Genomic DNA, 16,425 nt, shown 5'->3' with positions numbered 1-16,425 from the left:
TTGAGTTTTAAGTGGGAAGGACCTTTTATTATTCGGAAGTTTTTGACCCCTAACACCCTTTTGATTACTGATACTGATGATTCTCGAGACTCATATAAGAGAATTTATATGTCGGATGTAAAGAAGTATTTCCCAAGAAGAAATGTTTAATTAGAATTTCCAATAATTCAATCAGAAGATTTTTCTCGTCGCTTTCTGGAAAATGAATTAGAGAGTAAGGGTAAGAATAAATGTAAAGGGAGTAAGATGTCAGTTCAAATAATATATTTTAATTTCTGGTAATTTAATATAATTTGTACGAATTTTGTATAAATTTTTAATGTGTAGAATGAATTTTTAATTTGTAACAAAGATCATGATCTAAATGTTTAAATTTTATTAAGATTTAAAGTTAAAAATTTTTTAAAGAATTTTTAAATTTGAGATATTGAATAATTAAATAATAATTTGAATTTTCAAGTAAATTTTGAGAACAGTATAAATTTGAAGTGAAATTGAAATTGTGATTTGTGAAGTGTTTGAATGTAATTGTATGATAGTGTTTCATTATATTAATGCCTATTTTTGTTATAAATTTTTTATGAGTTTTTCAGCGAAGAAATTAATGATGTGGATGGTTCCTGGTGGCCATACAAAAAATCCTTCAGAGACTTTTTTCTTTATACGGGGAGAAATGTAGCATGCTATACTACATTGAGTTGGAGCTGCCTGTACTTTGGAACACCCTGTATATTTTGGTCTCTGGATGTGAAATGAAAATATGGACTAATGACTAAAACAATGAATGAAAAGAATGAAAAATGTATAATCTCTGGTTGTATAAATTACTCCTATTTTGTATTTCCTCGATTGAGAGAATCTATTGTGTTTGTTTTTTTAAAAAAAGAAAAAAAGTAAAATCTTTATATAATGAGAAGAAGAGCGAGTGTTGTAGAAGCGAGTTTGTAACGAACTCAAGGTTATATCGTATGACGTAGTGTTTGGTCGTTTGAGCGTTGGCAGCTGCCTCGCTCGTGACGATTCCAATGGCAGAATAGAGCAGTTTGGAATTTTTCCATTGGAATCGTCTGTCCTCAATCACCTCTACTCGATTCTACCGTTTATAATTAGTGCAGTTAATAGAAGAAACTTGGTAGGAAATCCGTTGTTTCTAGAGTGCGCCAAACGTATAACTTATAATTACTTCGTATTCTTCCGATCCGGTATAATATAAAGGAAGAGAAAAATTAAACTTCAAACTTTCTATTCCTCCATATTCCGTTAACATTCGACCAGATACAAAAGTCAGGTACTACCAGATGGACGTTCGACGCAGCAACTGCTTGGCTCTCGGCTTCCGCTCACAAGCGAGGCAGCTGCCCACGCGCAAACGACCAGACACTACGTCACACGATATAACCTTTAGTTTGTTACAAACAAACTCGCTTCTACAACATTGCTTTTTAAAAAAAGCAAAAACAATAAATTCTCTCAAACGAGGAAATACAAAATAGGAATAATTTATACACCTAGAGATTATAGATCATTCTTTTCTTCATTTTCTTGCCATTAGTCCATATTTTCGTTTCACAACCAGAGACCAAAATATACAGGGTGTTCCAAAGTACAGGCAGCTTTAAGTCAATATTGCTGAGCATGCTACATTTCTTCCCCTCCAAGGAAAAAATCTCTGAAGGATTTTTTTGTATGACTACCAGGAACCATCCACATCATTAATTTCTTCGCTTGAAAACTCATAAAAAATTTATAACAAAAATAGGTATAAATATAATGAAACACTCTCATACAATTACATTCAAACACTTCACATATCACAATTTCAATTTCACTTCAAATATAAACCATTCTCAAATTTTACTTGAAAATTCAAATTATTATTTAATTATTTAATATCTAAAATTTAAAAATTCTTTAAAAAATTTTTAACTTTCAATCTCTCATTAAAACAAAAATATTTAGATCATGATCTATTTGACTAATTAAAAATTTAATCCACACTAAAAATTTATACAAAATTCTTACAAATTATATTAAATTACAACAAATTAAAATATATTATTTGAACTAAGACATCTTACTCCCTTTACATTTATTCTTACCCTTACACTCTAATTCATTTTCCAGAAAGCGACGAGAAAAATCTTCTGATTGAATTATTGGAAATTCTAATTAAACATTTCTTCTTGGGAAGTACTTCTTCACATCCAACACATAAACTCTCTTATATGAGTCTCGAGAATCATCAGTATCAGAAATCAAAAGGGTGTTAGGAGTCAAAAACCTCCGAATAATAAAAGGTCCTTCCCACTTAAAACTCAATGATTTCGCTACCCTATCGGTAAGAGAGGACTTAACATGAGATTTTATCAATACTTGGTCATTGACAGAAACCACAACTGGGCCTCTAATTTTGGATAATAAAGATTTCCTCTTTAACCATGAATTTTCCATATTCTCAAGAGCATTGTGCCATAAATCAGCATTCTTATGCTTAAACAATTCTTGGTCACAAATCTTCCATTTCAATTCTAATGGGGTGTTCAAGGGACGTCCAAAATATAATTCGTATGGAATTGATTTGAGACCAGAATGCTCGGATATGTTTAAGATATATTGTAACACAGTTACAAAGTTAGACCACTGTTGTTGTTTTTCAGCACAATAAGCTCTTAATGACGATTTCACATTTTTTATGAATCTTTCCGATAAGTTAGCCTCAGCATGGTATGGACTGATTCTAATATGTTCTATTCCTAGTCCAAATAGAAAAGATCGAAACTGGGCAGATATAGACTGATGCATTATCAGTAGACAAGGATTCCGGAATTCCTAGCCTACTAAAAACATCCATTAACCTATTACAGATGACAGTAGAATTCAAATTTCGTAATTTTTCGAGAAAAATAAATCTCGAAGCATTATCCACCCCAATTAATATGAATTTAAAAGATTTAGAGATCAGCAAAGGTCCTATTATATCGACCATTACATTCTGTCCAACTCTTGTTGAAAATTTCGATATTATTGGACCCATTTTCTTTTTGTTATTTTCCTTAACTAGTTGACATGTTTTACAAGTTCTAACATACTCCTTAACGTCATTTACTACTGAGTCCCACTGTAGCGTCGCATTATTTTCTTTAATGTACGAAAAGTTCCGGTATGACCACCTGTCAATTCATGATCGTGAAAGAACTCAATCACTAATTAGTGCAAATTCTTCGAAATTACAATTTTATATGGAAGTTTTAATTCTTTACTCTTTTTCATTAACATGCTATTATTTAAAACATAATTTCGAATGTTTTCACCATATTCCAACCTTTCCATAATATTTCTCAACTCGGTATCTTCTTTTTGCAACTCCGGCAAGGGCTCTTTCACCATAGGCAATTGCCAAGAATTTGCCATTTTTAAAATCTTTTTCATAATGGCAATACTCACAGGTCCGTCCACTTGAACAAATTCAAATGGATCATACATCCGTGTCAGAAAATCGGCGACTACGGTATTTTGGGACCTAACACGTTGGATAGTAAATGAGAATTGACAAAGTCTCAACCAAAGGTCCATATTTTAACAATCTCTTTGAATTTTCCAAAATCCAGGACAGTACCTTATTGTCAGTAAAGACAACAAACTCATTAATCAAATAGTGGCGGAACCTATAAATTGCTTTAACGAGACTGATGAATTCGATCTCATATATGTTCCTGTGTCGGTCAGCTTCCGTCATTCTTTTACTAAAATACGTAACAGGAATAAGGTTATTATTCTCATCCATTTGACTTAAACAAGCTCCAATCGCTTTTCCTCCCCCGTCAATATGGATGAAAAACTTTTTGGACAGATCAGGAGTCTTTAATATAATATTATCTATTATATTGTCTATGTAATATACTTGAAGAGAATACTCGAAACTACACACCGAATTTGGCTCGACTCGACTCCGAACTCGACCCCAATTCGAGTCGAGTTGGAGGAAATTTTTCGAGCCGAGTTCTCGGGTCGAGCTCAAAGATGTTGGTTTCTATTCGATTCGAGTTTCAAAGAAAACTCGCTAGTGCCCATCCCTACGAGTAACTCACTATGGCATTTTATAAATGTTACAACATTATATGAAAATGTTCATATATCAAGTAAAAATTTATCCTTGCATTTACATAAAGCGATTCAGAACGTGCAATAACATTATTATTATTATTATTATTATTATTATTATTATTATTATTATTATTATTATTATTATTATTAAGCTGTAGTAATAGTAGTATGGAAAATTAAAGTAATATTTTTCACATATTTAAAGTTTTAAAACTAAAAGTAACGCGTTACTTTCGAAGCAAAGTAACAGTTACTTTTTAGGGACAAATAACGCGTTACTAACGCGTTACATTTTAAGAGAAAGTAAAGTAACTTGTAACGCGTTACATTTTTACAAGTAACTTACCCAAATCTGAGCTGAAACAACAGCTCACCCAACCAAGTCGGCTAGAGCCCTTCGTTCAGTTGAGTCAAACCTAGCAGATGGCTTATCCCAACCAAGCCAGCTCGAGCCGATAGTACACCCCGAACAACCCGGCTCGAGAGATCGGCTCAGTTAAGCCGAGCCGAGCTAAGCTTGTTATAAAAAATCTGTTGTAGTCTCGCTATCGAGACGAGACGAGATGCGAGCAGTGTTCCCTCTAGTGAGCAACACTAAACCATATTACTGCTTAGCTTACATTACTCATGGCTTTCGCTTTCCAGTGTAATCAGGCCATGGTTTCAAAACGAGTTAAAACGAACGAGCCATTTATCAAACTCGACTCGACTCGAAATTCGACCCCAAAAACAGTGAATCGGCTCGGAACTCGATTCGAGAATATTACTTTTGACTCGACTCGAAATTCGATATGGATTCGAGTCGAGTTTTAGCTTGAATCGTGCCCGTCCCTATGCGTTAGAAAAAATGGTTACTTATTATTATTCTGCTAAACTAATTATATAATAATAACAATGTTGCTATGTAAAATTAAAAATACAGAATATAGAGAAACATTACACTACAACTGACATAATGAGAATACATGAACTGGGGGTGAATCACAATTTGCCAATAACTCTAAAATCGATACATGCTTTTTAAAGCTAGTTGTTCCAAACTCATAATCAACGGGACTTTAGGATATGCAAACTGATCTAAAAGAACTCGAATATTACATACCATCAACATTACAAAATAAAGTAGGCATGCTCATCAGAACACAGTTTAATCATACTAACCCCTTACTGAATGTCGTTAATTATGGCACCCTAATTGTTGATAAATATTTCCCGCCGGGGCACCACTTTACTTTTAAATTCTGTCCACCATCATTTTCAGCTTTTAAGAAAATATATTCTTTCAAATGTTCGAACGATAAAATATTTTCGTTGTCCATCTTTATATAAACAACACCAATGAAAGTAAAGTAGACTACCAGTACCATTGCACTCGTAGTTCACTCACTGAATGTATTGATTTGGAGCTGTCAAAATCTAAGACAAAATCTTCCAGGTGCTTGCAATCAGTACATGTGATTTCCCTGAAGCTGTCCTCATCTTCCAAAAACAGCAAGTGGCACTATATTGTGTTATATAAATAAACAAATCAAATTGTATCTATAAATGTATTTGCAAGCCTACCAACATAAACAGAAAAGGCAAAACAAGAAAATGCACATCGAAATTTTCCGTTCCGCCTTACATGAAGATGAAAAGTGATAAAAGGTTTTACATGCAACTTTCATTGCTATAGATCTTAAGGAGAAACTGGAAAAGGCGAACAGTGCAGGAATCGTCGGTCACTGACATCATTCATGCTCCATTGTTCCATTCTGAGAAATTCACTTACAGGAAAAAAATATACATATATTGTAATTACTCATCCGAAATGTAACGCAAAAAAAGTAACACAAACTAGGTACGTTACTTAAAAATTTGTAACGAGTTACCGTTACAGTTACTTTGGAAAAAATGTAATGCGTTACTAGGAAACGTGACTTAAAAAGTAACGCGTTACTTGCGTTACGTTACTTCCCAAGACTGATATCTTTCACCAAATTTGTAGACCACAACACAATGAAAACAATGTAAAAAAATAATAATTGTAACTCCTATGCCGACAATAACAAGCTAAAATGCAAATTAACTCAAACTGCTACAAAATTAGGCTCATCCCTAAGTCAATGAAGTTGAGGTGTTCCTAAGCCATATCATAGTCGTCAAGATATGTTTTATTTAAGTACGCCTTTTCGGAAGCTGTGCGGAAAGTCGGAAGGTTAACCAAGACTTAATGTTACAATAAGTGTAAATTTTAGATTTTCATACTCAGTAATTTTAATTCTGTTAATTCTGAATTGGTTCTGTACATCTATAAATTGCGTATATTTTGAGTAATTCCACAAAGGTTAACCACCAAAAATGTACAGAACTCAGATAAATGTAGAGTGCAAGAATTATATTAGGTCTATAATGGGTACTTTCTCCTTCTCAGTACATACAGGCTAATATCCATTTCCTTCACTAAGCACTAAATAAAAATAAGATTCTACAATGTTGTTAGTGTTTAAAAATGTCCAACTATACTACCTATGTATATCAGTCAATAGAACTTATTAAGGTGAAAATATATGTGCAGTGGCGTGTGGTGAAATTTTACTTCGGGTAAGCAATCTACTGAAGCTTGTTCTCTGTTTTCTGTAAACTCTAGAAACATTTAACCCTACAATGCATGATTCTTTTTTACATTTTCTGTGAAAAAGTAGTTTTACAAGAGAAAACAAAAAGGAGTAACATAAGTACTGGTACACTTAATAGTATCATTTATGGGGAAACTGTGTAATTACAACTAGCTTTGAACGTTCCCAACCTGACTCAACATGCATTAGCAACTACACAGCGGTATGTAGGAAAGCATAGATTATTTACCACTACGACCCATACTTGTCCGACTACGCACTGTAGGGTTAACATTTGAATTAAGGCCACTGCTATAAATAGGAAGACATAGATTTATGATGTTACACTACTTTTAATATTACTCTACTAGTAGTACAGTATTATTTTTACTATTCCTGATATCAAGATAATAATAATTCGTTAAAATAGTTATCTGAAACTAAAACTACTTGAAGTGAGTCCTCAATCCTTCTAGCTTTCCTGCCAAAATAATGAAAGACCTGATTGAAGAAGTTTTTGTTTTTTTCAGCTCCGAAACTAAATTTATTTTAATATAGATTAATGCTGAATTTTTAAGTTTATCCTGGTCTTGCGACTTGGAATTTATATAAAAATCCTCAGGTAATCTTATCCTCTTTCTGGCTTACATATGTATTTTGCTTCCTGTACTATCTTCTTCCAGTGCTCTTCAAATTGTTCATATTTTTTTTGGAAGTTCAACTTTCAAGTATTTTAGTTTAATAATAAAATAACCAATGTCATAAGATTTCTTTTGCAAAATGGAAAACATCACATCAGTCAGAGGGAAAATACTTGAAAATATCTTTAATATACAATTGCAAGTTCAAAGTCTTTTAGAAAAACTAAAATCCCACGAGCACCGATTAATGCTTATTAAACTCATTTTTCACCTGGACCTGCCATTTTTTTTAAATAATGAAACAAAGCCCTTGCAATATTCTGATATAGTACTAATTAATCGAGAATTATAGTTCCAGCGTACTTTGGGCGGCAACATCCTAAATTCAGTATCCAATGCATAACTTCTCTTTGCGGACTTAAAAAAAATGTTACTAATCTATTTAATATCAGGAAGAATCATTTTCAATCTTTGATGTTACAGGTCGTCTAAGACGATACAAGGTTTAATTTGTGACCAAAACAAGAGACGAAAATAGCAGTGAGTCATGATGTTCTAACTTTTGCCTGAAGTCTAGAAAAAATCGCCGTATCATCATAGCTTTGTGCTACTAACTTCTGAGTAGAGTTATATCGATCAACTATAGTCGGTCGATAATGCTGTGAAGGGCTTCAACTAAAGATTTTCGGGAACGTTAACGAAATCCATAGATCTTTCCTCAGCTGTGTCATCGGACGAAATACACAAGTGAGCTGAAAAAACTTACTTACACCGATAGCTTCATCCAGGATTATCAAAGGAAAACTACTTTCACGAATTTTTTGCTTTATATATGAAAGCAACACATTAGAAACGTGTCTATTACATCATTCTGGATTATATTAGATAATTCACTGAACTCATTAGAATTTTCTAATTGGTTGCGTAATATGGATCATATTTGTTTATTAGAATTAGCAGTTATACTGTAAGTAATTTCTTCTATTTGAAGCAGAGTTCGAACTGAAAAAAAACAGAGAAGTGGTTTTATTATGATTTTGACTCAACATACCGGCTATTTAAATATTGTTTTGATCACTGAAAAAAACAGAGACGTGAGATGTGCTCATTACTGAAAAACCAGAGGCGGTATGCATACCACCGCATACCGTCTCACTTCGACCACTGTTTGAAGAATCTGTACTCTCATTTTGACCGCTGAAAGTCTGTTCATGTTTGTCCAAGAAACGAATATCAATGAAACGTTTCACAGTGTGTCTGTTCTTATGAACGCGCCCCTTATGTTGTTGACCACTTATTATTATTATTATTATTATTATTATTATTATTATTATTATTATTATTATTATTATTATTATTATTATTATTATTATTATTATTATTTTGTTATTCAAGTACAGTATAAGATCAAGTCTGGATTTTCCAAAAGTTTTTCCATAATTACAGCTTGCAGATGACATTGACAAAGACAGTACATTTTAAAAGTTTTCTGTATTATTACTAATGCAGTTATATACTCCATTGTTCCAAATATTTATATCACTTAAAAAGGCAATTGCTTTAGAAGAACAATCCCATAACCATGACTTGTTGTAGTATTGAATGTCGAATATATGTTAGTGGAAATATTAAATTGAGGAGTTGGACGAGCATTATGCACAATTGCCATTTTATTTCCGTATGCTCTAGAAGCAAAATTGGATCACCGAAGATCAGAAATTGTGCTGTCATAATTACCTCTACCTCCTAACTCTGTGTCCATTTCACAGCTTCTTGTTTCTACTGCAATAATCAGAACTGCTATTGCATACCTTCCTCTATACATTGCACAAGATTCAAGTATATCACACATTATTGAACAATCGAATATTGCAATAAAGCGAAACACTCAATACAATTAATATATGATTTTTGACTACTTTTACTACAAATTTTCTCCAATTATGACAAGAGGATTTCACACTTTTTCATAGAGTTTGGATCAAAAGATGCAATATATTTCAGCCAAAAATTTCTTGTAGGCTTTATATCTGAACAAGTACATATAGTGTAGCCAAAACTACCACTAAACTCAGTACAATGTGCTTACTCCGAAAAATACGAAAACTCGATTTAAGGCCATTCAAAATTTTTGTGGCCCCTGACACAACAAAATGCAATATATTACATTCAATCAAACATTTTCTTGTACAGTCACGAACATTAATAAATGGAGGCTGAAGCCATTATTTCTTATGGCTCCAACCTCCATATATTAATGTTCGTGACTGTACACCTCATTTATCGCGAACTACATAATCCAAATCCAAACTATAACTTAACTCAGTATGGTTGGTTGTTCCGTAAAAAAAAAATATGAAAACTCGATTTAGGGGCCGTCAAAAAAATTATGGCTCCTGGTACAAAAAAAATCCAATATATTTCATTCAATCAAGCATTTTACTTTACGGCTCATATCTCGAGAACTACATATAGTGTAGCCAAACCTGAACTATCACTTAACTCAGTATCATGTTCTTATTCCGTAAAAAAAATACGTAAACTTCACTTAGAGATCGTTCAAAAATTTTATGGCTCCTGATACAAAAAAAAATCCAATATATTTCATTCAATCAAACATTTTATTTTACGTCTTATATTTCGAGAACTACATATAGTGTAGCCAAACCCGAACTATCACTTAACTCAGTATAATATTCTTATTCCGTAAAAAAAAAAAAAAAAAAAAAATAGGGGCACTTCAAAAAAGTATTGGCTCCTCATACAATAAAATGCAATATATTTCATTCAATCAATCATTTTCTTGTACGCCTCGTATCTCGCGAACTACAAAGAGTGTAGCCAAACCCAAACTATCACTTAACTCAGTATGATGTGCATATTCTGTAAAGAAAGAAAAAAAGACGAAAACTCAATTTAGGGGCCTTTCAAAAATTTTATGGCTCCTGATACAAAAAATACAATATATTTAATTGATTGTCTCCCAGATGCGTACATTCCCAGATGCATACATGTCAAAATCCTTTCCAGATGCGTAAAAATGTCATGGGCGATGACATGACATACTTTGATATTGATAAGAGTTTTCCCACTTCCGCACATGTTTAATAACTGACACTGTTTCTGTGCATTTTAAATTAAGTTCGAGCAGAGGAGGATATGGAATTGCAATCTCAAGGAAATACGAAAAAATGCATACATACTTTCCATCCTGTTGTAAGTTTTATTTTCGACTCAACTTCCACGTTGAATTCAAATTCGACCAATGTGACCCCGAAATGTGTGTGATATGAATTCACAAATCACATCAAAGAGATACACAAGTCGGCTTTTATAAAGAGTCTTCGTCCAACTAATATCTGGATCTTCAGTGATCTTGGTTCATGTGCAGTAGGCCGTTTACCGTTGTTACCACCACCTATAAGTAATGCTTATCAGTATATACAGGGCTGGATCCAAAATTATCTGAGGGGGCGGCACCAATAATTACCAGCACATTTGAATTAAATTTGAGTTTTTTAAATGCCTTTAGGCATCTGTGATGTGAATGAGAAATTCCTTTGGAAATGCTAAGCGTCTGCTCTCGATGAATTCTTTTACTTCAACCTTCAAAAAATTGACTTAAACTACTGATTTTGCAAAACTGACTGCTAGCTTATCACTTTAGGTAGTGCATATTTACAACGAAGGGGGAGAGTGCACGTGCACCTTTTCACCCCCCTAAATCCGGCCCTGAGTATGTATATATATATATACGATTTACAGTTTATGACAACTTATGAATATATGAAAGTGCAACCAAATAACATCTAACATCTTTTGAAACATCAAAACTACCCAAAACTTTTTTTTTTTTTGTCAAGCTGCATATATACTTATTTCTTTTACCTTGCAAGTTGAGCTACTTACTGTTATAAGCATAGTACTTGTCCTGGCTTCTAACTTGAGAAAACGCACTAATTCGATGACATGAGGATTTTGCTTGTTTAGCAGAGTATTTAATCTTTTATCCCAATTCTCTGAAGTATTATTTGTTCTATGGCGATTTTCTATTAGAATTCCACATGTTTATTGGAACTGTAGAATTTTCTAGCTACTGGTCAATGAAACATCCATAGAACTGCTCAAGCTTAGGGAGTGTCTTCTTGAATAAACATCAACCACTGTCGACCATTTCTAACGGAAGAAAAGCTAATGACGGAAACATTCGAACCTGAAGTCTTATATCATCATTGTTTTTGTAGTCTGTAACCAAGACCAAATCCTTTATCTTACGCCAAAGACACTGGTTAAAGTGAAAATTGCACCCACTTATGGAAGGTAAAGGGAAAATTGCCCTAAAAGAATTTATTACTGCTTCAGTGAAGCTTACCATTACAATTCCAGGATTCCAATTCAGGACTTCAGACTTTCATATATATGCTTCCTCTTGTTCGAGAGGAGGCTAAAAACCACTGAAATCACATTAGTTTCCTCTATTGAACTTCCAATAACTGCATGAATTACAAAAATTTGGGAGAAAATCTTTTGTAGCTCTTAAACGTGCCGTTAATAAAGAAGGTCGTGCCGGCCTGCTAGGCAATCTACGTGAGTGGGTTTCCTCCGGGGTTCTTCCGTTTACTTCCACTTTCTTCATTCTACCATTTCATTCATTCATCATCATCACCGATTCCTTTAGTCTAACCGCATAACCGTGGGACGTAAAACTCAAAAATGTCATTTCATTTCATTTCTAAACCAAACTATTCAAGGATTTTTATTCGCTTCGCTACTCAAAACGAAACCTTAAGATTCCATATCCCCCTCTGCTTAAAAACTAACAAGAATTCACAGAAATAGTACCAGCTATTGAACCTGTACGGAAATGGGAATTCTTATCTCGCTTTTAAATCATGACATTTCATTGCATCTGGCACTTGTACGCAACTGGGAAGGATTTTGACATGTACGGAAATGGGAATGTACACAAGTGGGAGGACACCATTTCATTCAATCAAACATTTTCTTGTACGCCTGATATCTCGCGAACTATGTATAGTGCCACCAAACCTAAACTATCACTTAACTCAGTATGATGCTTATTCCGTAGAGAATACGAAAACTCGATTTAGGAGCCGTTCAAAAACTTTGTGGCACTTGATCCAAAAAAATCTAATATATTTCATTCAATAAAACATTTTCTAGTACGCCTTGTATCTCGCGAACTACAAAGAGTGTAGCCAAACCCAACCTATCTCTTAACTCAGTATGATGTGCTTATTCCATTAAAAAAAAAAAAAAAACGAAAACTCGATTTAGAGACCGTTCAAAAATTTTGTGGCCCCTGATACAAAAAATCCAATATACCTAGTCTAGCCATAAATTCTGTCACACACTTTTTTGTGAATATATGAAATACGGTTTGAGATTTTTGAATCTGCTTTTAATATGTTATAACCACATATATTCTTTACAATTGGCATCTATCAAACTTCAAAATGTCCACCATTGGCACGCACACAGGCTTTGAGTCTCTTGGGCGAGTCATCTATTGCAGTACGGAGAGTATCAATCAGAAAATCCGCCACTGCTGCCACCAAGGAACGCTTCAAACTTTGAAGTGAAGGGCCTTTTCTTGCAGACAATGTCTTCTAACACTGCACACAGTTTGTAGTCCATAGGGTTTAAATCGGGGCTACCAGAAGGCCACTCAGCACTGGAGATGAAATCTGATACATTGGCCTCCAACCACTGTTGTGTCATCCTTGCCTTATGAGCTGGCGCAGAATCCTGCTGGAAGGTCCAGTGATCATTGTTAAACATGGTGTCACTCAAGTCCTTGACAATAGGCTCCAGAACAGTTTCCAAATATACCCTGGCACTTGTTTTTACACCTTGCTCACAAAAGTGAAGTCTGGTGTGGCCTTCATAGCTCACCCCCGACCAAACCATAACTGAGGAGGGGTGATGACCTCTCTGAACCTTAGGAACTCTCCCACGAGCTTCCCGAGAGCATGCTGCATATATCCTATCATTTTGACGGTTAAAGCTCTCTTCAATGGTAAAGATTTTCTCGTCGGCAAAGAGGATTTGCCGATGTCCATTGTTGGCGTACCGCTGTACGAGCTGTCTTGCTTCAGTTTCCTCTGCTGCTTCAGCTGTGGTGTCAACAAATCCTCCGTGCTCCGCCGATAAGCTCTGACCTTCAGGTCTTCAGAAAGTAACCTGGATATTGATCTTGGGGCCATGTTCAGCTCCCGTACCATGATCTTCTGCTTCCGGGGTGGATTTCGCCGCACACGAGCAGCCACTGCTTTATCAGCTGCCACTGTTCTCACACTGCGAGGACGACCATCCCTTGGCCGGCCACGTACACTGCCGGTCTCAGTAAACCGCTGGATTGTCCGGTAAACAAATCTTTTGCTGATTCTCAGAAGTTTCAGCAGTTTGAAAATCTCACTTGGTGAATTTCCACCCTTATGCAAGGCAAACACTGCAACTCTATTTTTGTATTCACTCCATTCCATGCGAAGCAGATCCACCCGTTCTTTTTCCCTGTTCGACACACACTGGCCAGGGCTGACTTTGAGCTAAATTGTACCTTGCCACCTGCACAACAGGTTCTACAATCAAAGCCAAAAGTTTGTGACAATATTTATGGCTAGACTATGTATTTCATTCAATCAAACAGTTTCTTGTACGCCTTGTATCTCGCGAACTACAAAGAGTGTAGCCAAACACAAACAATCACTTAACTCAGTATGATGTGCATATTCTTGGGGAAAAAAAAATGAAAACTCGATTTAGGGGGCGTTCAAAAATGTTATGGCTCCTGATACAAATGTTCCAATATATTTCATTCAATCAAACATTTTCTTGTACGCCTCATATCTCGAGAACTACTTATTGTGTAGCCAAATCCAAACTATCACTTAACTCAGTATAATGTGCTTATTCCGTAAAAAATACGAAAACTCGATTTAGTGTCTATTCAAAAATTTTGTGGCCCCTGACTCAAAATTTAATTATTTATTGGTCAAATTCGCAATCTTTTGATCCATTTTTTGATCCATTCTTTTTGCGAAGAACTGCTTCGAGGCTTGCAAGCAGTACCAAAGGATGACACTAGAGGGCTAGCGTATGCTATTATGCTGCTCTCTAGTGACAGTTTGAGGAACTCGCACAAACTATTCAGTTCGAATGTCAAGGAAGGTAGCAAAAGAGCGATTTTGAAAATCGGTTGGAATAGCAACAAAGAAATAATAATGGGTGATGTGCATGAAGATGAGTAAGTACCAGTGAGTATAATCTCACCTCTCATGGAGAATCTCTCGACTCAAGGAGAACAGAAACTTTATCTACCATACCCTCGATAGAGAATCTTGTGCATAAATTGTCAATTAAAGCCAGATAAACTGATGATTTCTTATTTGTTTATAAATTTAATTTTTGTAATTGCACAGGAAGGTTTGATGTCATTACTAAGTGCCCCCCTAGAAAGCAAAAGGGAACGAGGTGCCGGGGAAGTGATCAGAGGTGAATGGGAATTTCCCCCCTTCTTCCCCTTCAATTACCAAACTGATGTTTACCATGGGCCAAATTCTTGATGAATTATCGATACTTTTCAGTGGAAAAACGGATGAAAGTTCCAAATCAAGGTAAGTAGACCAACGTTTTAAAAAAAAGTATAATTTTCCATATAATTACGCGTAAAACCCAAAGTTAAAATTTTCGTGTAATTAAGCTTACAGTACAAATTTTATGTCTATATTTCTCACAACTTTATGGGTTGATTGCCCTGTGCTGTAAACGCTGCATATAATAAACATAAGCTTCAGCAATTATTATAGTAGAAAGCAATGGCTATGTGAAGCAAAGCATTGTATTTTTTGTTTCTGATTTTTTTTCTTAACTAATATCGATCGTTTTAGATCATTTTTACAAACCAACTCACTACCAATTTTCCATATATAGAAAGTGCCCCCTCCATAAAGGAGAATTTTAAAAATGCTAGGACACATTCTGTTTATTTTCAATAAAGAGTTAATACACTGAATTTCAGTTCCGTAAGTTTAACGGCTTGCGAGATACTCATTTTTTCCCCGCAAAAATTCGGATCCTCTCTACCTCCTTAGGATATTATGTATTATAATGAAAGCGATATAACATCTCAGTTTGGATTAAGGCCTAACTATATACCAAAAGTAATTTCATTTGACTTTGCAATTTGACCGTGATGATCAAGCACACATAGTTACATTCAATTTTTTATATAATAATTTATATATTACAATGATTCAAAAATGTATTTTTTTCCAGTAGTTAGCTTCTCTAAAAACTCACAGGTCTCGAAAACCAAGTAGTAGTATAAGCCCTATTGCTATTATTACAATTACAAATATCAATAGGCTATCCAAAAGTGCCTGAAGTTCTTTTTTCACTTGGTTAGATATACTAACCTCAGGTAAGTAGACAGAAACAAATGGAAAAGGAAGGGAAATGAAGGTCTTGAAAGTAAAACGAAGACAAATTTACCAGTCTTCAGAAGATACTGTGAGAAGAGTGCCCACCCAACACAAGTACATACAGATCATGTGTAAAGAATGTTCCTCGAGGTACATTGGAATGTACATGATAGGTACGTGAATAGAGCAATCATGTGAAATACACATGTAAGGAATAAGGTTACTTCCGCCCAAAAGTACGTGCATGACACATACCGAGGAATGTATCTATTATGTGTATATCACGTACCGTGTATGTACTTGACACATTTACTTGGCATTGGCATGTGCCAGGAATGTACTAGGCATGTCAGTAATGTTCCTTAGGGCAGTGCTATGCAACTGGGGGTGCGAGTACTTAAATACTAAAACCTTAACGCTTCATTTTTACGTTCGAATTTAGAAGCTTGTACTTTTAAAAAAAGCCAAGCAACTAACTCTGAAAATATATGCCCTCCTCCGGCATCTGTGTGGCAATTTAACTATCTATTAAAATACTACAGTAACATTTACGAGCGACCGAGCTCTAACCTATAATCTTAGCATTCAAACCTTTGATTTACGGTTATTTGTGATTTCACGTTTATAACAAAGACAAAT

The 16,425-nt window shown here is 34.7% G+C and overlaps 2 protein-coding genes across 2 annotated transcripts in view; both read right to left on the bottom strand.

The window, feature by feature from the left end:
* LOC145684646 (protein DVR-1-like) overlaps positions 1–16,425 on the bottom strand; it is a 317,851-nt gene that overhangs the window by 214,465 nt on the left and 86,961 nt on the right. The window lies entirely within an intron of this gene.
* On the bottom strand, positions 2,170–2,802 carry LOC145685062 (uncharacterized). Its single transcript, XM_081757405.1, has one exon. It carries the CDS (start codon positions 2,800–2,802, stop codon positions 2,170–2,172), a length of 633 nt encoding a protein of 210 aa, XP_081613531.1.

This window comes from Thermobia domestica, chromosome 5, assembly GCF_964235325.1.
Source record: "Thermobia domestica chromosome 5, izTheDome1.hap1.1, whole genome shotgun sequence".
Lineage (NCBI taxonomy): Eukaryota > Metazoa > Arthropoda > Insecta > Zygentoma > Lepismatidae > Thermobia > Thermobia domestica.
This window is presented reverse-complemented; position numbering and strand designations above follow the sequence as displayed.

Bases quoted from the DNA above. Each gene is read 5' to 3' on its own strand.
- LOC145685062 (XM_081757405.1), bottom strand. From the start codon at position 2,802: ATGCATCAGTCTATATCTGCCCAGTTTCGATCTTTTCTATTTGGACTA.